This window comes from Oncorhynchus gorbuscha, linkage group LG05 (assembly GCF_021184085.1).
Source record: "Oncorhynchus gorbuscha isolate QuinsamMale2020 ecotype Even-year linkage group LG05, OgorEven_v1.0, whole genome shotgun sequence".
Taxonomy (NCBI): Eukaryota; Metazoa; Chordata; class Actinopteri; order Salmoniformes; family Salmonidae; genus Oncorhynchus; species Oncorhynchus gorbuscha.
This window is the reverse complement of record NC_060177.1, coordinates 47,804,587-47,827,028: the sequence shown is the minus strand read 5'-3', so window position 1 is coordinate 47,827,028 and position 22,442 is coordinate 47,804,587. Positions and strand designations below refer to the sequence as shown.

At 41.9% G+C, this 22,442-nt stretch overlaps 3 protein-coding genes across 4 annotated transcripts; 1 reads left to right on the top strand and 2 right to left on the bottom strand.

Moving 5' to 3' along the window:
- Positions 1 to 5,563: 5,563 nt before the first annotated feature.
- On the bottom strand, positions 5,564 to 9,216 carry mblac2 (metallo-beta-lactamase domain containing 2). The gene is made up of 2 exons (XM_046350010.1): positions 8,641 to 9,216; positions 5,564 to 6,307 (listed from the first exon to the last, which is right to left on the bottom strand). The coding sequence occupies exons 1-2, from the start codon at positions 9,080 to 9,082 to the stop codon at positions 5,898 to 5,900; spliced, it is 852 nt and encodes a 283-aa protein (XP_046205966.1). The 5' UTR covers positions 9,083 to 9,216; the 3' UTR covers positions 5,564 to 5,897.
- Positions 8,496 to 18,015, top strand: polr3g (polymerase (RNA) III (DNA directed) polypeptide G). Of its 2 annotated transcripts, none has more exons than XM_046350013.1 (8): positions 8,496 to 8,922; positions 11,227 to 11,382; positions 11,766 to 11,895; positions 12,339 to 12,401; positions 13,357 to 13,416; positions 13,521 to 13,588; positions 13,834 to 13,953; positions 17,862 to 18,015. In XM_046350013.1, the coding sequence occupies exons 2-8, from the start codon at positions 11,269 to 11,271 to the stop codon at positions 17,949 to 17,951; spliced, it is 645 nt and encodes a 214-aa protein (XP_046205969.1). In that variant the 5' UTR covers positions 8,496 to 8,922; positions 11,227 to 11,268; the 3' UTR covers positions 17,952 to 18,015. The 2 variants fall into 2 exon arrangements, with proteins under 2 accessions (XP_046205969.1, XP_046205968.1); XM_046350012.1 differs by lacking the exon at positions 8,496 to 8,922 and adding an exon at positions 9,293 to 9,398.
- Positions 18,016 to 18,240: 225 nt separating this feature from the next.
- LOC124035987 (lysM and putative peptidoglycan-binding domain-containing protein 3-like) lies at positions 18,241 to 22,336 on the bottom strand. The gene is made up of 3 exons (XM_046350009.1): positions 22,183 to 22,336; positions 19,797 to 20,060; positions 18,241 to 19,658 (listed from the first exon to the last, which is right to left on the bottom strand). Exons 2-3 carry the CDS (start codon positions 20,052 to 20,054, stop codon positions 18,978 to 18,980), a joined length of 939 nt encoding a protein of 312 aa, XP_046205965.1. The 5' UTR covers positions 20,055 to 20,060; positions 22,183 to 22,336; the 3' UTR covers positions 18,241 to 18,977.
- Positions 22,337 to 22,442: the final 106 nt, after the last annotated feature.

Here is a 22,442-nt window from a genome sequence, read left to right as displayed (position 1 = left end):
ACACATGGAATCATGTAGTAACCAAATCAAAATATATTTTAGATTCTGCAAACCCTTTGCCTCGATGACAACTTTGCACACTCTTGGAATTCTTTCAAACAGCTTCACCTGGAATGGTTTTCCAACAGTCTTGAAGGAGTTCCCACATATGCTGAGCACTTGTTGGCTGCTTTTCCTTCACTCTGCAGTCCAACTAATCCCAAACCATCTCAATTGGGTTGTCAGGCGATTGTGGAGGCCAGGTCATCTGATGCAGCGCTCATCACTCTCCTTCTTGGTCAAATAGCCCTTACACATCCTGGAGGTTTGTTGGGTCATTGTCCTGTTGAAAAACGAATGGTAGTCCCACTAAGTGCAAACCAGATGGGATGGTGTATCGCTGCAGAATGCTGTGGTAGCCATCCTGGTTAGGTGTGCCTTGAATTCTAAATAAATCACTGACAGTGTCACCAGCAAAGCACCCCCACACCATGACACCACCTCCATGCTTCACGGTTGGAACCATACATGAAGAGATCTTCCGTTCACCTACTCTGCTTTTCACAAAGACACTGCGGTTGAACCAAAAATGTACAATTTGGACTCATCAGACCAAAGGACAGATTTCCACCGATCTAATGTTCCTTGCTCGTGTTTCTTGGCCCAAGGAAGTCTCTTGTTATTATTGGTGTCCTTTAGTAGTGGTTTCTTTGCAGAAATTAGACCACGAAGGCCTGATTCACGCTGTCTCCTCTGAACAGTTGATGTTGAGATGTGTCAGGTACTTGAACTCTGATGTATTCATTTGGGCTGCAATCTGAGGTGCAGTGAACTCTAATGAACTTGTCCAGCAGAGGTAACTCTGGGTCTTCCTTTCTTGTGGCGGTCCTCATGAGAGCCAGTTTCATCACAGCACTTGATGGTTTTTGCAACTGCACTTAAATGTTCCGCATCGACTGCCTTCATGTCTTAAAGTAATGATGGACTGTTGTTTCTCTTTGCTTATGTGAGCTGTTCTTGCCATAATATGGACTTGGTCTTTTACCAAATAGGGCTATCTTCTGTACACCACCCCTACTTGTCACAACACAACTGATTGTCTCAAACGTGTTAAGAAAAGAAATTCCACAAATTAAACTTAACAAGGCACACCTGTTAATTTAAACGCATTCCAGGTGACTACCTCATGAAGCTGGTTGAGCGAATGCAAAGCTGTTATCAAGTCAAAGGTTGGCTACTTTGAAGAATATAAAATATATTTTGATTTGTTTAACACTTTTTTTTGGCTACTACATGATTTCATAGTTTTGATGTCCTTCTGTAGCTCAGTTGGTAGAGCATGGCGCTTGTAACGCCAGAGTAGTGGGTTCGATTCCCGGGACCACCCATACGTAGAATGTATGCACACATGACTAAGTCGCTTTGGATAAAAGCGTCTGCTAAATGGCATATTATTATTATTATATATTATTCTAAAATGTATAAAATAAAGAAAAACCTTGGAATAAGTAGGTGTGTCCAAACTTGACTGGCACTGTATATACAGAACATTGCAATCGATTATGCAAGTAGGCAATACAGGAATTACTGATCTATAGCAAATATTGTGTTGAACTTTTTCTTAAGATAGTGCAGTCTTTTACCTACTTAGAAATGCCAACCAGGTGATTGTAGTAGTTGTTAAATTATGATAAGGTGGGCAGGGGTAAGTGTGGTTGCCCCCCCTAACCTATGCATTTAAGCCTATCAATCCCTCCATGTCTCTTTGTTTATGATGGACTGTAGGCTATGATATGTTACTGTGTTCCAAGGGCTCATGGCTGGCTCACTCAGTTTCTCATTAAAACAACTGTAAATGCTTCAAAGTGGCATTTGTTACTGTAAAGTTTTTGTAAGTTAACAAAACTCCTCCTTTTTGTTAATATATTTTACATGATTGATTTTGTTATAAATACAGCGCTATTGATATTACTTTAACAGTCCATTTCAGATCTATAGCTGCATCTGGTAGATAACATTAAATGTTAACCATGCAAGTGTCCTGTGTTTAAAAATGTAACATAACGATAATAAATGATTTGTCAATTTAGAACAGCCATTGTTTTCTTGTCCGTCTCATGTTAGTGGAAAAGATAGAGCATTTGATATGTAGAGGAGAAAAGCTATTCGCTAACTAGAGCAGGGCTGTTCAATTCCTTTCCTGGATGACTGAAACACTTCAGTTAATTGCACTCACCTGGTGTCCCAGGTCTGTATCAGTCCCTGATTTTATAATGAGAGCCATCCAGGTCCAACATTGAACAGCCCTGCTCTAGAGCAAACAAGCTTTTTGTCAATGTTGAACAGAAAGGCCCGCACACTGAATATGCTCCCAATTACCACTTTTATTGACAACGTTTCGATCCACAAGAATCTTTGTCAGGTCAAATGGACTATGTGCTCACATACTCAAATAGATACACATTTCAACCCATATGACCATTCAACACATGGGCCCCTTTCTGACCTGAGTTAAGCACGTGTATGGAACCTTATTCAATTTTCTGTGCACTTTTCTCTCTGCGTATTCTGGCCTTGAACTTAAGCATGAGAATAGCATGCTATTCACCTATTAGTTAGAGGTAGAGACGAACAAATGAAGGTGTGGCACAGACGCTGTATTCTGACTGACATAATTCCATCACCTCTACATTATAGTAAACCATGAGTAAGTTCTAGTGAATCTACCAGTTCCAAGTGGAAAAAACATTTACTTTTCCCCCCTGATGGATAACATCAATCTCCATGCACTGTAATTTACAACTTCATAAGAGCTAAGTAAATGAGTAATCTGTTTGGTTAAGGGAATTGTGAAAATATATATATTTACCTTCTAATGTCTGGAGACAAATGTGAAACCAGTCATATGGAAGCATATCAACATGTGAAGTTTATAAAATGCTGTGCTATTATGCAGAATTGAAATTGTATGGCCCTTTAACTTAACATTATCGTTCCATTTAATTACCTTGTTTCCTTTACCTCAAATCACTTATGCATAATCAGAACTGGAAATAAAAGATGTTGTGATGTAGGCAAAGGATTAATAACAAATCGGGCCAAGTTAGACAGACACTTTGTTTTTTAAATTATTTTTTTAACCTTTATTTAACTAGGCAAGTCAGTTAATTAAGAACAAATTCTTATTTACAATGATGGCCTCCCCCGTTAAACTCTTGTCAGTTGACCCAAAATGTATGCAGACATAGTGCATGCCAATGCAGTGTTCCGTTTCATAGTTTAGGGACTGAATGAATATTTTATCCATTTAAAGTTGAAAACTGCTGTAGCGTATTTCAGCTATCCAGACAATGTACTGCAAGAGCCATTGGTGACCCAGTTATCCTTGTCATTCCCTGCACACAGGATCCAAGCATGCGTGCCAATTCTCCACCCGTCTCCCAAACTGTGCACTTCCAGTCATGAATTTAAAATCATTGGATTAGTCAAATCATTCGCTAGAGGGATCTTCCACCATTGTTAAATCTATGACGTGGAGTGGAGTGTGGAAGGGCACAGAATTGGTATTTGCAGCCAAACTATCACATGAATCTTTCAATGGGAATTTGTGCTGTTGAAAATGTCCTTTTCCTCAGTGTTGAAAGTAAAAGAAAAAAGCAACAGTAACTGGAATGTCTCATTTCAGGAATGTGCTAATACTTGTGATGGCTTTATGCAGTGTTACAAAATATATAGTCTCGTCCACCAGCAAGCCTTTCTCTCTGTTAGCCTGGGGACGAGGTTACAAAGATATAGACGGTCATGCTCTGTCTGTGTGAATGTGTCTCTCTCTCTCTTTCTGTCTGTGTTGAGGTCAGTAGGTGGTGTGCTGCCTGTCACCTTATTTCCCCTATGGCAGTGTTACTCATCTCTGATCCAAGAACCTCCTTAAGGTTGCATATTTGACTCGACAACTAACCATCTAGCTCTTCATTAGTTATTCCAGCTGGGCAGATACAAAAATATGCAACTGTGAGTACTGAGGTAGAGAAACACCGCCATAAGAGATGCTGCCTAACGTGAAAGCACATTCCAACAATCACACAACTTGTCATATTCTTAATATTATATTAAAATATATATACACTGCTCAAAAAAATAAAGGGAACACTTTATAAACACAATGTAACTCCAAGTCAATCACACTTCTGTGAAATCAAACTGTCCACTTAGGAAGCAACACTGACAATAAATTTCACATGCTGTTGTGCAAATGGAATAGACAACAAGTGGAAATTATAGGCAATTCGCAAGACACCCCCAATAAAGGAATGGTTCTGCAGGTGCTGACCACAGACCAATTCTCAGTTCCTATGCTTCCTGGCTGATGTTTTGGTCACTTTTGAAGGCTGGCGGTGCTTTCACTCTAGTGGTAGCATGAGACTGAGTCTACAACCCACACAAGTGTTTCAGGTAATGCAGCTCATCCAGGATGGCACATCAATGCGAGCTGTGGCAAGACGGTTTGCTGTGTCTGTCAGCGTAGTGTCCAGAGCATGGAGACGCTACCAGGAGACAGGCCAGTACATCAGGAGACGTGGAGGAGGCCGTAGGAGGGCAACAACCCAGCAGCAGGACCGCTACCTCCGCCTTTGTGCAAGGAGGAGCAGGAGGAGCACTGCCAGAGCCCTGCAGAATGACCTCCAGCAGGCCACAAATGTGCATGTGTCTGCTCAAACGGTCAGAAACAGACTCCATGAGGGTGGTATGAGGGCCCGACATCCACAGGTGGGGGTTGTGCTTACAGCCCAACACCGTGCAGGACGTTTGGAATTTGCCAGAGAACACCAAGATTGGCAAATTCGGCACTGGCGCCCTGTGCTCTTCACAGATGAAAGCAGGTTCACACTGAGCACATGTGACAGAGTCTGGAGACGCCGTGGAGAACGCTCTGCAGCCTGCAACATCCTCCAGCATGACCGGTTTGGTGGTGGGGCAGTCATGGTCTGGGGTGGCATTTCTTTGGGGGGCCACACTCCATGTGCTCGCCAGAGGTAGCCTGACTGCCATTAGGTACTGAGATGAGATCCTCAGACCCCTTGTGAGACCATATGCTGGTGCGGTTGGCCCTGGGTTCCTCCTAATGCAAGACAATGCTAGACCTCATGTGGCTGGAGTGTGTCAGCAGTTCCTGCAAGAGGAAGGCATTGATGCTATGGACTGGCCCGCTCGTTCCCCAGACCTGAATCCAATTGACCACATCTGGGACATCATGTCTCGCTCCATCCACCAACGCCACATTGCACCACAGACTGTCCAGGAGTTGGCGGATGCGTTAGTCCAGGTCTGGGAGGAGATCCCTCATGAGACCATCCGCCACCTCATCAGGAGCATGCCCAGGCATTTTAGGGAGGTCATACAGGCACATGGAGGCCACACACACTACTGAGCCTAATTTTGACTTGTTTTAAGGACATTACATCAAAGTTGGATCAGCCTGTAGTGTGGTTTTCCACTTTAATTTTGAGTGTTTTGACTTTTTTGACTCCAAATCCAGACCTCCATGGGTTGATACATTTTATTTCCATTGATAATTTGTGTGTGATTTTGTTGTCAGCACATTCAACTATGTAAAGTAAAAAGTATTTAAGAATATTTCATTCATTCAGATCTAGGATGTGTTATTTTAGTGTTGCCTTTATTTTTTTGAGCAGTGTATATATTCATTTTCCAGTCTTGAATGCATCCCATAATGATGGGAATCTTTATTTTCTGTCAATCATTGCTTGATGTAAAGCGTGGGGGCATTTTAATTAATGATGTAAAATAACATATATTGGATCACAGCAGTTTCTGATTGACAGTACAAAGAATTCCTGATCATTGAGGGGGTAAATTATCTCCCGCATATCCCCAGTCTACCTGTGCGACTCTAAATGCTAGCCTGTCCCTTGGCTAGCAGATGCCCCGCCCCGTGTGTTAGAGGCCCGTAACGCCAATCCGGCCAAGGTCCTCCAGGCGAACGTGGAGAAGCGTGCCGGGCAGGTGCCAGCTTTGTCGATGTACCCCGAGGCGATGCGGTGGAGTTGCTTCGCGCCAAATGTGTGATAGTGTCCCGGCATTACCTGGTCCACCTGCTCGCTGTCGACCAGCCCCACCAGGCGCTCACAGCTGCTGATGTAGTCGCTGACCTGGCTAGTGGGCAGCCAGTCGATCATGGCTCCGTCGTAGACCACGTCCCCGCTGAACAGCATCTTGTTGTCGCCATCGTGCAAGCAGATGCTGCCCCGGGAGTGGCCGGGCATGTGCAGCACCGTCAGCTGCCTGTCACCCAGGTTGATGACATCACCTGAGGGAGAATGAGGAGAGAAAGGTGGGGAAAACAGACACATTGAGCAATAAGATATTCCAACTGCATTGCAGCACTGACGCAGCAGAAGTGTATTGACCAGTGCTTAGATTACACAGGGATCGGATGCTGGCTGGGGGAGTTTGAGCCAACTTTTTTAAGTGTGCGGCAATGCGTGAAAATGTGACAAGACGGACCAAAAATCTGCCATAATTAAGAATATGGATCAGGAGTGTGTGTGTGTGTCTTCAAAGCAAGAATATAACTTTTGTTGTGGTCTGATCTCTTTGGATGGGATTGAATATGTGTACATTCTCCCTTTCAGGCTCTGTCGTAATTCAGTATGGCCGGGTCTCGTCTGCTGTATTTCCTTGGCTAAAATAAAATCCATCAAAGTCATCAAATAGCATATACAGTGCCTTCAGAAAGTATTCACACCACTTGACTTTTTCCACATTTTGTAGTATTACAATGTGGGATTATTACATTATTTTTAAATTATTAATGGAAAATAAAACATAAGTATTCAACCCCCTGAGTCAATACATGTTAATATCACTTTTGGCAGTGATTACAGCTGTGAGTATTTGGGTAAGTGTAAGAGTTTTGCAAACCTGGATGGTACAATATTTACCCATTATTATTTTTTTCATTCTTCAAGCTCTACCAAGTTGGTTATTGATCATTGCTAGACAGCCATTTTCAAGTCAAAACTGTAACTAGGACACTCAGGAACATTCAATGTCGTCTTGGTAAGTAACTCCAGTGTATAATTGTCCTTGCGTTTTAGGTTATTGTCCTGCTGAAAGGTGGATTTGTCTCCCAGTGTCTGTTGGAAATCACACTGAACCAGGTTTTCCTCTAGGGCTTTGCCTGTGCTGAGCTCTATTCCGTTTCTATGTTTTTTTTAAACAACTCCCTAGTCCTTGCCAATGACAAGTATATCCATAACATGATTGCAGCCATCATTGAAAATATGAAAAGTGGTACCCAGTTATGTGTTGTGTTGGATTTGCCCCAAACATAATGCTTTATATTCAGGACAAAAAGTACATTTATTTTTTTTTTTTTGCAGTATTACTTCAAGCTTATTGCAAACAGGATGCATGTTTTGGAATATTTTTATTCAGTACAGGCTTCCTTCTTTTCACTTTGTCATTTAGATTAGTAATTGTGTAGTAACTGCAATATTGTTGATCCATCCTCAGTTCTCCTAACACAGCCATTTAACTCTGTAACTCGTTTAAAATCACCATTGGCCTCATTGTGAAATCACTGAGCGGTTTCCTTCCTCTCCGTCAACTGAGTTAGGAAGGACTCCTGTATCTTTGTAGTGGCTGGGTGTATTGGTAAACCATCCACATTGTAATTAATATCTCTAAAGTGCTAAAAAGGATATTCAATGTCTGTTTTTGTTCATTTTACCCATCTACCAATAGGTGCCCTTTTTGCGAGCCATTGGAAAACCTTCCTTGCCTTTCTAACCTAGTGGTTAGAGCATTGGGCCAGTAACCGAAAAGTCACTGGTTCAAATACCTGAGCCGACAAGGTGGAAAAAATCTGCCGACGTGCCCTTGAGCAAGGCACTTAACCCTACTTTTCTCTAGGGGTACCGTACTACTATGCTGACTGTAAAATCGACATGTCACTGCACCTATCCAGTTCTTTCCTATGGGACCCATTATAAGGGCTATTGAGTGGTGCAGCGGTCTAAGGAACTGCATCTCAGTGCTAGAGGCATCACCACAGACCCTGGTTAAATTCCAGGCTGTATCACATCCGGCCGTGATTGGGAGTCCCATAGGACGGGCGCACATTTGGGTTTGGCCGGGGCATGCCGGGGCATGCCGTCATTGTAAATAAATAAATGTGTTCTTAACTGACTTGCCTAGTTAAATAAAGGTTAAATAAAATAAGCAACAGCATTGTACAGTTCATGTAAATGAGTCAATAGACTTATTTAGGGTGTGGAACCTCATCTCAAGAATGCGCAGTCAGATTTGTAACGCTCTGACTTCTATTGAGAGTGTATGATGGAATACAAAAAAGGGAGGGGTAATGCAGGTGTGTGTGCGCGTGCGTGATGGGAGGTCAGTGTTGGTGCTCTGCCAAGTCTCTGCAGTATAAATTTCCCTTGGGATGCAGCCTAATGTGAAAGTGTATTCCAACGCAAAGTCTGTAACAAGGGTTGCAGACACATCCTTAAAGGGCTGTGTAATTACATTCATATTGACCATATCTTTATCTCAACATCATACAGCAAATGGTCTTCTAGGTTTCTGTTAACAATTATGCCACCACATTGGTATCTCTATAGAATGTTTGGTTCTTACCTTCTTGTAGTATATGTGTTGGTTGTACAGCTTTGACTCTGTATTGCCTGGCCCTCCATCCCGGCCAGGGAGCCTGGACTATCTCTCTATCGGACAGCCAGGTGACCGTCTCGAAGTTGTCTCCGTTAGCAAGCGCATCGACCTCTGCACTGTGGACCCCGACCTGTTGGAACTGATGCAGACCACCTGAGTGGTCGAAGTGGGCGTGGGTGGCGATAGCCAAAAGGGGGTTCTTTCGCTGCGGGTCGTCTCCAAGCAGACCTTTGGAGTTAATGTAGTCAGGTAAGCTCCTCAAACCCAAGCCTGTGTCTATCACTACGTCTTGGTGAGATCCTCGGAGGAGCCAAATATTAGCTCTGTTTGACGATTCGAAAAACTTCTCCTGGATCCAATATAGTCCTTCCCCGAGGGATTTATGCGCGTACCAGTCCGTGGCAGACATGCCAGGTCATTCACTTGGCGACGCGTAAAAGCTGCAGTCGATTGCCGTTGTTCTCCTACACACATGTAATATCACTGTATTTGAATGTCTAAGATTTTAATACCCCAAAATAATGGCGGCCACCGGACACACCCTTGTGGGAGGAACGCATGTTGACTGGACGGATAGATGTATGACGGCACTGTGAAAACCAAAAGCTATTGGCTAGAACACACCTACCCACGTCGTCATATAAATAATGCCCAATGTATGCATCGCTAAGTAACAGCTGTGCGCAAAGGAGAAAGACGAGGACCTACAATTCACCCGTGGCGTGGTAATTAGGTCCTACTTTTAACTCCATGACATTCGACTATTTGATTTCACCCACACAGAACACGCTATTCTAGTTCAACCGAAAAAAAATAACCAACATGCAGTGGATTTCAATACACAACATGGGCTGACTGTAGCTAGGTTTCCATCCAATTTGTGACAGCTTTTTTTCATGCGAATATTCAAAAATCTGCCTAAAACAATATGCGCATTTTCCCACCAGAGATTTGTTTCCATCAAACTGACTTACGCGATTTCAAATATGTTTCAACTCTAATGATGGTTGTCATAATACCGTTGCGTTATATAGCAAATGTGCCCACTCTGGTCTTTACACATGTGCTCTATCAGGCCAACAGCTCGCAGAACAGTGCTGGTAGGCTACATTATGAGAGTATTGTGGATCAATGATATTATTTGTATTTGTCAAACGGCAGGCAAGCATCGATGATCATGTCACCAGAAAATGACCCTCGTGCATCACCTTGCACATTCACCACCCTGTGAAATGAATCAATGTATTTCATCTGTAGCCTAAAAACTGCTTACTTTCCCGAGTCATAGTGGGAGGACCACACAACATAATCATCATCGCATGACTCCAAGTGTACTTCGATATGATGGTTATGGGTGTATCAATATTTGAGCAAAGGCGTTTCCACCACCATTTCTCGCATAATTAATTTTACCGACACAAAAAGATCCCACCATGTCGAATGACAATTGTCAGCATTTATAGACTTGTACCGGCATTTAATGTTTCCATCAGCCCGTTAGTTTTCCCATACATCAGGTAATTCATGGGGATGAAAGGGTTGGATGGAAACGTAGTTAGTGATGCGTTGACATCCAACCTTTTTATGCGAGTAAAGTTCATATCGGATTTAAATAAATAAAAAAATATATTTTTGTCAGGCCTGATGGAAACAACATCTTCCGGTAAACTTTCCAAATGTCGACGAAACAAAATACGCTAGACACGTTTTTCTGTTGGTAAAAATTAATTATGATAGAAATGTCATTGGAAACGCTCTTATGCGCACATTGATATAGGCCAATAACCATCCTATCAAAGTAAATTTGGAGATACGCGATGACATGTTGTGTGGTCCTCCCACTATGTGTCGGGAAAACATCCACTTTATTACAAATTAAAATTGATGAACTTCACAGGGTGGTGAAAGTGCAAGGTGATGAGCTTGATGCTTCTTTCCAATAAATATCGAGGGTCTTATTCTGGTGCCATGACATATCTAAGCATACCTCTGTATCCTCCTGACTGGTGGAAATTAGTTGTATTAGTTTTATTCAGTACATTTTATGTGTTGCTTGCTTTTCTAAAGTCCCAACCTTGCTAGCTACTCGAATTTCATTGATAGCCTGAAAGGGCTTCTTGGTAACTGCTTTTAGCAACGCTAGTATTTACACACTAGATTTGCAAGCAAATGACATGGTTTAAAAAAAAAACGGAATAGTCCGCTGGAACCAAAAGTTAAGTACAATTATATTTCAGCTTACTCTGTCAATTGTCTGTAGGCTTTATCTTTATACAGGGGGGAATAAAATAAAACATCTAATGGAACATATCATTAAACAGAATTTCCAAACGTGGGTCTGTTGTAGACCCATGCAGTTACTCTGCTTACCTCATGGCAAAATAAAAGTCCCAATCTGGGCTAGCTCAAGCCAACTTCATAAAATTGCTAGGTGGCTAGTAGTATTACAGCGACACAAGCAAAAAAAGTTAATGTATAAAACATTTTTACAGGACATCTGAGGGGGCATGTGTACATGAGAATGTGAACATCACTATGTCCTCTGTAATATAGGTCATAGCGTGTTGGAAGCAGCAGCCCACTCATAGTGCAGACATGGCTGGTGGTAAAGGCCGTGGTATAGCTGCCTTCAGCTTCAACATCGAATCCCTGGGCCTCAGCAGGGGGAATATGCCTCAGACCAGAGAGGGGCCCAACAAGCTGTATCCAGTGAGTAGTACTATACTGACTGCATTTACCAGGCTTATGGTCTCTGTTTCCTGGACCAGTAAGTGACATTGTCTTGGGAGGAATGGGCTTTATAGTACATTTACGTCATTTAGCACAGTGTTACCCAACTCCAGTCCTCCGGTACCACCAATAGCACACATTTCCGTTGGAGCCCCAGAAAAACTCGTCATTCAACTGATTCTCATGATTCTACTGCTTGATGATTTGTTAAGTTGAGTCAAGTGTGCTTGTTGGGGGTTACTGGAGGACTAGAGTTGGGAGACACTGATTTAGCAGACTCTCTTATCCAGGGGGACTTACAGGAGCAATTAGGGTTATGTGCCTTGCTCAAGGGCACGTCAGCAGTTATTTTCCCCATTCAGGATGTGGAGTTCAAGCCTGTGCCCTTGAAAGAGGGAGAAGATGAGGACTACATGCTCGCCCTGAAACAGGAGATAAGGGGAACCATGAGACTACTACCCCACAACATCAAGCCTCTGGCTGGGAAAGGAGGTGAGAGCGTGCATTATCAGCAATGGTGAGTGTATCTCATCATCCATTAAAACAATGGCATGAGGTGAGGTAATGTAACACCCAGGAAATTAGCCATTTAACCATACCTTATCTGGAGACAGAGAAGCTGATGTAGGAGAGAATATTGAGTTAGAAATTCCTGGCCTGACTAAGCTTGGATTTAGAGCACATTATTTTCTGGGGTAAGATGATGTATCCGTATCAAGTGCCGCCTTACCATAGCTTATTGATGTATAGTGGAAATGACTGCTTTATCTGTATGTTTGAGTTCACTTGGTCATATGCTTAGCTTAATGTACTACGGGAGAAATAAGTATTTAAGAGATATTTCCAGCAGATACAAAATGTGCTTGCTGACTTAATTGAGTGTTTAGTTTGTGTGAGTATCCATGCATAACCTTTACTGTTTACATATCAAATAGATGTGGAAAGATACAAGGAGAGGTATCAGAGGCAAAACATGTTGGATGAGGAGTGGACTCCAGGTAATTGGTCAATTTGGTCATTATTAGATTAAAGTCCCCATGCAGTCTTTTTTTTAAATTGTATTTTAAAATCATCACTGTGTCTGATAAATCATGCCTTTTGCTATTGAACTGCTCAGTCTGATCGTTTGGGCGAGTTGATAGTTTAAAAATATTTACATACAGTGCTAATTGGCAGCAGGGATTTTCTAGAGCAGGGTTCTCCAAACCTGTTCCTGGAGTGCTATTGTACTGTAGGTTTACACTCCAACCCTCATCTAGCGTACCTGATTCTAATAATTAGCTAGTTTAAAAGCTGAATCAGGTTAGTTACAACTGGGAGGGTAGCGCTCCAGAGGATACATATGCAAATAAAAGATGACTGGTCATTGGTCAGAATTATCAGATCAGATTGATCTGTGGGCCAAAAAGTATTTTTTATTCAAAAAGCTCTTGCATTGGCCTCCCGGGTGGCGCAGTGGTCTAGGGAACTGCATCGCAGCGCTAGCTGTGCAAACCAGGTTCGGTAGGGATATCCTTGTCTCATCGCGCACCAGCGACTCTTGTGGTGGGCCGGGCGCAGTGCATGCTAGCCAAGGTAACCCGGTGCACGGTGTTTCCTTCCTTCGGGTTGGATGCGGGTTGGATGCGCGCTATGTTAAGAAGCGGCTTGGTTGGGTTGTGTTTCAGAGGATGCATGGCTTTCGACCTTCGTCTCTCCCAAGCCCGTACGGGAGTTGTAGCGATGAGACAAGATAGTAATTACTAACAATTGGATACCACGAAATTGGGGAGAAAAGGGGGTAAGAAAAATAAAAAATAGCTCTTGCACTAAAAGGGCATTATCAACATTTTCACAATTTCAGTGTTATTTCAACCTCATTGTGGAAATAAATATCATAAACAAAACCTGAGTCTGATTCCCAATATTATTAATTTGATTTTAATATAACTTCTCACTTGTGTGTCATTACAGACTGGCAGCTTTTTCCAAAAGAGCTGATGCCTCAAAAGAAAAAGTTGAATGTAAAACCAGGTACGTAAAGTTTGTGTAGTGATAATCAAACGTATATTTTTTTAAATTACAATTATGTCAGTATGATTTTGCTAATCTATATTTCCTAATGAATGTAATATTAGTAGGCGCAAAGAAGAAACCCATAAAGGTGTCAAGCAAAGAAAAAGCAGCTGTACTCAGTAAATTAGACGTAAGTCACTTTCACCTTTTATTCCTCTCACTACTTATACATTGATGTATTATTTTAAAACAAGCTATCTCTGGAGGGGTTGGGACTAGTTGGGATTATCTGTACATTCAGATTTGACATTCTAATAGCCTGATACCATTGACTTGAATAATGATTTAAAAAATGAATGTGCCCATCATGTAATGTTTTATGTGTGAAAGCTGTTTGTATGTCTGGATAATCATACAAAATGGCCATTTCTTCAGGAACTTGAAAAGAAAGATGATGTAAAGTCAGATGAGGAGAAAGAAGAAAAGAAAACGACAGAGGAAGGAGAGGAGGAAGAAATTGAAGGAGAGGAGTTGGAGGAGGAGGAATTAGAAGAGGTAAACCCCCCCCCCCACACACACCCCCGACTTCCCCTAGTTGTAATATAAAGCCAAATTTGGATCTAAATCATCCTTAGTAGTCAACTTCTATCACACAATGTATTGTACTTCAAGTTGTTCGCTGACATACTTCCATACAATCAACTTGGTATTGAGACATCTCCGATGATAAATGACACGTGTATGTAATGTCTGAAGGTCACAATACGCAATATACACGGGACAAAATTAGAAACGGAACATGCAACAATATCAAAAATGTTAGTTACAGTTCATATAAGGAAATCAGTCAATTGAAATAAATGAATTAGGCCCTAATCTATGCATTTCACATGACAGGGAATACAGATATGTATGTGTATCAGAGAACCAGTCCGTATCTGGTGTGACCACCATTTGCTTAATGTCCCGCGACACATCTCCTTCACATAGACTTGATCAGACTGATGATTGTGGCAGGTGGAATTTTTGTCCCACTCTTCTTCAATAGTTGTGCGAAGTTGCTGGACATGGGTGGGAACTGGAACACGCTGTCGTACACATTAATCCACAGTATCCCAAACATGCACCATGGTTGACATGTCTGGTGAGCATGCAGGCCATGAAAGGATTGAGACATTTTCAGCTTCCAGGAATTGTGTACAGATCCTTGCGACATGGGGCTTTGCATTATCATGCTGAAACATGAGGTGATGGCGGCGAATGAATAGCATGACAGTAGGCCTCGGGATCTCGTCACGGTATCTCTGTACATTCAAATTTCCATAGATAAAATGCAATTGTGTTCATTGTCCGTAGCTTATGCCTGCCCAAACCATTACCCCACCATGAGGCATTATGTTACAATGTTGACATCAGCAAACTGTTCGCCTGCACAATGCCATACACACTGTCTGCCATCTGCCCGGTACAGTTGAAACCGGGATTCATCCGTGAACCACGCACTTCTCCAGCATGCCAGTGGCCATTGAAGGTGAGCATTTGCCCACTGAAGTCGGTTACGACACCGATCTGCAGTTGGGTCAAGACCCTGGTGAGGACAATGAACACGCAGATGAGCTTCCCTGTGACAGTTTCTGACAGTTTGTGCAGAAATTATTAGGTTCTGCAAACCCACAGTTTTATCAGCTGTCAGGGTGGCTGGTCTCAGAATAAGCCGGATGTGAAGTTCCTGGACTGGCGTGGTTACACAAGGTCTGCTGTTGTGTGGACGTACTGACAAAATCTCTGAAATCAACATTAAATTCTCTAGCAACAGCTCTGGTGGATATTCCTGCAGTCAGCATGCCAACTGCACACTCCCTCAACTTTAGACATCTGTGGCATTGTTGTTTTACAAAACTGCACATTTTAATAGCCTTTTATTGTCCCCAGCACAACTTGTTTTAGTTTATTAATTCGACCATTTAAATAAAAAAACAAGCACACATAAAACTTAAAAGCCATACATGCACATGAGTAAAATCATCAAGGATAACACAAAGTCTGGGACTTATTTCCACTGTGTCCTCTCGAGACAAGATGGCTAGGCAAGATCAGACACGGTTGAACACAGTATGGCGCCGAGATGATGATGATAAAACATAAAAACGAAGAACTTCTATCTCATTGTGGTTATATCGTAGGGTACATATAAATGGGCACAGAAGAAATCAAACTGTTTTTTTACTTTATTTTTAAAGCTGCCAAGAGATGACGTTGTTTTTATGGGTAGAGGCAACTCATTCCATTCTGAGGCGCCGGTATACAAGAAAGTACCTTTCCCAGCATTACTCCTGAACCTGTATACTATAAGCACACATTAGTAACACCTGATCTGGTGCATCCCTAACATGGAAAGTAATCAGTCAGATATCTGGGTGCAGAACTGTAAATATTCCTGTAAACCAAACACGGTCTAATCTGGGACACTTCAGCATCAACAAGCAGCCAGTTGAGTTCCTGGAAGCAGCTACTGCCTATGTGAGTATGTGGACTCACCTTCAACAGACTTTCAGCATGTTTATAGGGACGGACAATCAACAAGCACAGCACTTACAAAAATGACTGGCTGAGAGAAATTGAAAATTAAAAGATTGTGGGGGCTGTTTTGTTAGACTTCAGTGCAGCTTTTGACATTATCAATCATAGTCTGCTGCTGGAAAAACTTGTGTCATGGCTTTACACCCCCTGCTATATTGTGGATGAAGAGTTACCTGTCTAACAGAACACCGAGTGTGTTCTTTAATGGAAACCTCTCCAACATAATCCAGGTAGAATCAGGATTTCCCCAGGGCAGCTGTCTAGGCCCCTTTTTTTGTCTAACGACATGCCACTGCCTTTGAGTAAAGCCAGTGGTCGACCGATTATGATTTTTCAACACCGATGCCGATTATTGGAGGACCAGAAAAAGACTATTAATCTGCCAATTTGTTTTATTTATTTTTATTTGTAATAATGACAATTACAACAATACTAAATTAACTTATTTTAACTTAATATAATACATAAATAAAAATCAATGTAGCCTCAAATAAATAATGAAACATGTTCAATTTGGTTTAAATAATGCAAAAACAGTGAAGAAAGTAAAAGTGCAATGTAAAAAAGCTAGGTTCCTTGCTCAAAATATGAGAACATATGAAAGCTGGTGGTTCCTTTTAATATTCCCAGGTAAGAAGTTAAGTTGTAGTTATTATAGGACTTTCTCTCTATACCATTTATATTTCTTATACCTTTGACTATTGGATGTTCTTTTTGGCACTTTAGTATTACCAGTGTAACAGTATAGCTTCCGTCCCTCTCCTCGAACCAGAAACACATTGACAAGCCACCCTCGAAGCAGCGTTACCCATCGCTCCACAAAAGCCGCAGCCCTTGCAGAGCAAGCTGAACAACTACTCCAAGTTTCAGAGCGGGTGACGTTTGAAACGCTATTAGTGCGCACTCCGCTAACTAGCTAGCCATTTCACATCAGTGACACAATTTCCCTAGTTATAAGATATTCATGTTAGCAGGCAATATTAACTAAATATGCAGGTTTAAAAATATATACTTGTGTATTGATGTTTACGGTTAGGTACACATTGGTGCAACAACAGTGCTTTTTTTCACAAATGCGGTTGTTAAATCACCTGTTTGGGAAAGTAGGCTGTGATTCGATGAAAAATTAACAGGCACTGCATTGATTATATGCAACACAGGACACTAGATAAACTAGTAATATCATCAACCATGTGTAGTTAACTAGTGATTATGTTAAGATTGATTGTTTAAGTTTAATGCTAGCTAGCAACTTACCTTGGCTTCTTGCTGCCCTCACGTAACAGGTAGTCAGTTAATCATTAGCTTGACAACACAATTTCGAGATCTTGATAGGGCGGCATGTAACACACCCCCAACAAAATCTGCTTGGTTTTGGGAAGGCATATATCCATCTCCAGATCGATTACATTCGATCTGATGTTATAAGCAATGTCCAATCTTACCAAAGTGCACGTGTAATGATCATGCTGTTTAATCAGCTTCTTGATATGCCACACCTGTCAGGTGGATGGATTATCTTGGCAAAGGGTAAATGGTCACTAACAGTGATGTAAACATTTGTCCACAAAGGGAGAAATAAGCATTTTATGCATATGGAATATTTCTGGGATCTTTTATTTCAGCTCAAGAAACATGGGACCAACACTTTACATGTTGCGTTTTATATTTTTGTTCAGTATAAATGACAAATGTAATAGCTCAAGTACCTATGCACATAGCACCCTTGCTGAAAATATTGCATCCAAAATAAGTGGTTTACAGTAATGTGTAACTGCAGTTATTCTGCAATTACTGTATCCAAAATACCAGCTGCCTACAGTTACATAAGGGCATTCACACACCAATGGGGAATGTCACAATTAACACTTGCCTTTTTGTAGGAAAATGACTACATTGCCAGCTACTTTGAAGATGGTGATGATTTTGGTGCCGGCAGTGACGAGAACATGGATGAAGGAGCCACATATTAACCTCAACTGTATGGATGTTATCTCAAGAGCATACAGTATTTAAAAAGCCAGAAGAATGTTGACTGTCACTCTTCCAAATGCATTTCCCCCTGCAAATCATGATTTATTGTTTACCAAATAGCTGTTGGCTATATGACTAACACTGTCATCAAGTTCACATATTTTGTTTGAACCTACATTTACAATGTGAGAATCATCAAGATGTGATTTGAAGTGAGTTTGAGTTTAAATACTGTAAGTGGCTCTTTTTGTAAATAAGTGTATAAACAAATTAAAAACATGCAAAGTCTGAGCATCAATAATTTATTCAAAATATACTAATTTCAGTTTTTTGTAGTGTCCCACAAGTTGAAGGCACATACTGTTTGTTACATGATTTTATGAAATGGACATGAGGAAAAGGAACTAAAATAACATTTCACTAGAATATAGCTAGCTAGTGTTTGGGAATATTGTGCATTTCCTGTTTTGTCACCATGCCCTAAGTAGAAATATAGTTTTTGTGAGTCAAAATGCAGTTCTCCCTAGACGGGCAAAAAAAATATACAAGCAATGTTCAAGATTTGTAACACATTTTAGACAATACTGAAAGTATAAGACCAATATTCCTCAAATTACTGTCATTGATAAGTGGCAGCAAACTTTTGACCAGGAAAATAACCCTCACTTTAGACAGGGTCATTGGGATGTCCAACTGACAACCCATTTAAGTTAACCTCATATGGTAACGCAGAGGTTAAGGGGTAGGGACATCCCAAGGATCCCAGATAGCACAAACCCTTTAGACAGCATTACAGAAACAGTTCCAACAGCTGACAAAGGGGACAGTAAGCAGTTGGGTACCTCTGTGCAACAAAAAAAAAGTGCTTTAAAAACTTTTAAAAAACATACATACTGTATGTCCACAAATTATTCCCCTCCATAATTTTCCAATGGATTCTGTTCCCCATAAAGTTACTCTCAGAGAAATTGTACCATGTAGAACTGCTCAAATATCTCCCACTCCTTAAGTGTGACTCACCCTCACTACGTTTTCTCTTTCTTGGGGCCAAGGTGGTCATCCACATCATTGTGTCCATGTGAATCTGGTTTAGGTATGTTTCCAGCGTGAGCTCTTGAGTTGGGCCCTCCATTGATTGCCACAGGCTCAGGCATCTGGGCATTCTGCATGCCATTCGGATTGGCCAATGGCGTGGTGGTGTGATGGCTCACGTCCACCTTCATCAGCACCTCGTAATAGAGCAGGTAGAACACTGGTGTGACGATGCCAACCACCACCATGATGGCCACCGCCATCCACCACCTCATGCCCCAGTCTGCCCCATGGTAGGGGTCCTTCCTGAGGATAGGCTTGAAGTCAGGCTCCCCCAGTAATAAGGGCTGCTGGAGGGTCAGGGAAGAGACCACCTCGTTCAGGCTGCTTCTGGAGGTGCCAGTGGACTTGACCAGCAGCTCAATGTCCTTGTCCTTCTCCTGCAGGAAGCTGCCCACACTGTCTGTGGACGAGGAGGAGGAGTCTGTGCAAGTCTCTGTGGAGATGGGGGGCTGGTGGATGCGTCGGTGGCCTGTGTGGGAAGCAGATTTGAGAGGAGCAGTGTTGTGGGTCTCTGTCAGCACGCTGAAACGTTTCACAGGGATCTTGATGGATCTCAGCGCAAAGAAGTCCTGCTCTGTCAACAGGTTGTTGGCCCTCTTGATGTCTGCTACCTATGATAGACAGATACATAACAAAGGAGTTGACTTTACTTATGTGTTGCAAAAAAGTAGTGAGAAGTCAAAGCTACATGTCTGGTCTGTCTGAAAGGGCTTGTCATTAGAGTAAGACCGGGATTAAGGTGGACTTACTGAGCAGTGGTACTGCAGGGAGAAGCTATTCAGAGTGTCCCCTTCTTTAATGTCTCGGACCAGGTGGACAATGTCGTCTGACTTCTCCCTGGAGGTGCTCCTCCGGTCCCGGCCTCGGGTGCGCAGCTCGTAGCTCTCTCCATCCTCCTCAGCAAGATCGTTCTCAGCGCTGTTCCCAAATAGGTAGGCATGTCCTCCATTGGCAGGCTGCATCGTCGTGGCTGAATGGAAACCATAGTGCTGGCTTCTCCCAGTCATTTTTCACTTCAAAGAGAGGAGCGAGACATTATTATTGAAAGCTATACAACAGCTTCAGTTACAAGTTTCAGATGCATTACCAAAGTATATTATATCAGCTTGTTTTTGTAAGGTACACCTAGCTAGTTAGCCTACATTCATTTACATTCAATATAGACAAGATCTTACATACTTCAAAACGTGCAATAGTAAATGTATCTTGCATGTGAAGCACAGAGCATTCAGTCCAACTCTTCCAGTTGAATGATCCCCATAGGGGTGATTAAAGTCCATCAGTCTTGTAGGTTTAGTCAGTGGTACTGACTGATAAGATTGATGCCTGGGAGACTGCAGTGTACTGAAGCTCCTTGTTTATCTAACGTTGGCATTTGTTTCCATTTGACAATCAGAGAGGAACATAAGCTGCTGATGTGACAGCTTTTTGTCAGATAACATCTAGATAAACTTTGGCTAACGTTCAGAGGGCTAAAGCACAGAACAATGAGACATTTCACAGGACGTATAAATGTGAAGCATCCATTCTGCCTTTCCACTCACTATCAAATATGGCAGTGAGAGGAAGCCCATTGGCCGGCAGTAGGAGAAAATGGAACAAATTCTCAATGAAACATTTAATCTCAATAGTTTTCTGTTCCCAAAACTAAAATATGTGCTGAACAGAGTGGACAAAGTTTTGTAGACTGTACCCTTTGCCAAAGTTTTTATTTTATTTTTTAAATTGCGTTGTTTAGGAGTGCAAAGGCAATTTGAGTTATTGCCACTTCAAAGTAGGAGTTCCCTAACGGAAATATGCAAATGTTTACTAGAACGCGCCAATAGGATCACGCTAGCTTGTGCTTGGTTCTGCCCACTATGACTAATTTGTTCCCATTGAAAACGACAGGCTGTGGTCTAATTTAGTTATAAAAAAATCTTTGGCTAAAGTTTAAGCAGAAGTTAGCTAACTAGCTAAGTTAATAACCGTCACTACAAAATAACAATACTAAAGTAAATTCACTATCACTCATATACTGACCAAAGATAAACGCAACCATGTCGACTTTGCTAATTTGGATTTCACATGACGGCACAGGTGCAGCCATGGGTGGGCATAGGCCCACCCACTAGAGAGCCAGGCCCAGTCAATTAGAATTTGTTCTTCCCTACAAAAGAGCTCTATTAAAGAAATAAATACTCCTGAGCCCGATCCCGCAGGTGAAGAAGCCGGATTGTGGAGGCCCTGGGCTGGCGGTTGTGAGGCTGGTTGGACGTACTGCCAAATTCTCGAACTACATTGAGGCAGCTTATGGTAGTGAAATTAACATTACATTTTCTGGCAACAACTCTGGTGGACATTCCTGCAGTCAGCATGACAATTGCACGCTCCCTCTACTTGAGATATCTGTGGTGTTGTGTGACGAAACGGCACATTTTAGAGTGGCCTTTTGTCCCCAGCACAAGGTACACCTGTGTAATGATCGTGCTGTTTAATCAGCTTCTTGATATCAGGTGGATAGATTATCTTGGCACTAACAGGGACGTAAACAAAGTTTGAGAGAAACTTTTTGTCCGTATGGAACATTTGTGATATTTTATTTCAGCTCATGAAACATGGGACCAGCACTTTAAGTTACATGTTGCGTTTTTGTTCAGTATTATAATGCAAATGCATAACGTTACGGAACATGGAGGTAAACGCTAGCTAGCTCTCTGGCTAACCTTAAACTAGCTCTCTGAGAACCCAAGTGGGGTATACCCAGTTTACAGCAGTCCTCCCTAACGTCTAATAAAGTTTACCGTCTATTTGAATGGGCTATCCCATCCATATGTAAGCTAACACGTTAGCTATCTGCGGGAAAACTTGCCAGCTAGCTAGTTACGTACATTGTGCTCACCACACCAGTTAACTACATTAGTAAAACGCAATCAAACACTTTGTTGTCCCAACTGAGTGAAGCAGCTGCCATATAGCTACGTTAGGTAGGTTTCTAGTTAGCTAGCTTTCCTGTCAAGCTAACGTAGAGCTAGCTTACCTAACATCTGTACCCTAAGTGTCTTAGCTATCTATAGTGCATTCGCGATTATTGTTGCTGGAACAAGTCCGTGTTAATTTTTGCAAATTATAAGCGAAGAAACACCCAGACTTTACCTGAAAACATGAGCACTTTTCCGTCGACGACCTAAGCCACATCCATTCTTCCCCCGGTTTACTGGCGTTCGTTTGTTTAGCTACGCCACGTCAACAGAATACTAACGTGATGACGTCCGTGGATAGGAACTCCAATTCTTGCATTGACCATTAGATGTTGTCCCTAGTTACCAAATCCACAAAGTCATCAAATCAAATTTTATTTGTCACATACACATGTTTAGCAGATGTTAATGCGGAAGTAGCGAAATGCTTGTGCT

What these genes read in the sequence shown, in the direction of transcription:
- mblac2 (XM_046350010.1), bottom strand. Translation starts at nt 9,082, where the DNA reads ATGTCTGCCACGGACTGGTACGCGCATAAATCCCTCGGGGAAGGACTA. An exon ending in AACACATATACTACAAGAAG is followed by an intron (nt 6,308 to 8,640) that starts GTAAGAACCAAA and finishes ATTCTCCCTCAG; the next exon opens with GTGATGTCATCAACCTGGGT.
- LOC124035987 (XM_046350009.1), bottom strand. Translation starts at nt 20,054, where the DNA reads ATGACTGGGAGAAGCCAGCACTATGGTTTCCATTCAGCCACGACGATG. An exon ending in CCCTGCAGTACCACTGCTCA is followed by an intron (nt 19,659 to 19,796) that starts GTAAGTCCACCT and finishes TGTCTATCATAG; the next exon opens with GTAGCAGACATCAAGAGGGC.
- polr3g (XM_046350013.1), top strand. Translation starts at nt 11,269, where the DNA reads ATGGCTGGTGGTAAAGGCCGTGGTATAGCTGCCTTCAGCTTCAACATC. An exon ending in GGATGAGGAGTGGACTCCAG is followed by an intron (nt 12,402 to 13,356) that starts GTAATTGGTCAA and finishes GTGTCATTACAG; the next exon opens with ACTGGCAGCTTTTTCCAAAA. An exon ending in CTGTACTCAGTAAATTAGAC is followed by an intron (nt 13,589 to 13,833) that starts GTAAGTCACTTT and finishes CCATTTCTTCAG; the next exon opens with GAACTTGAAAAGAAAGATGA.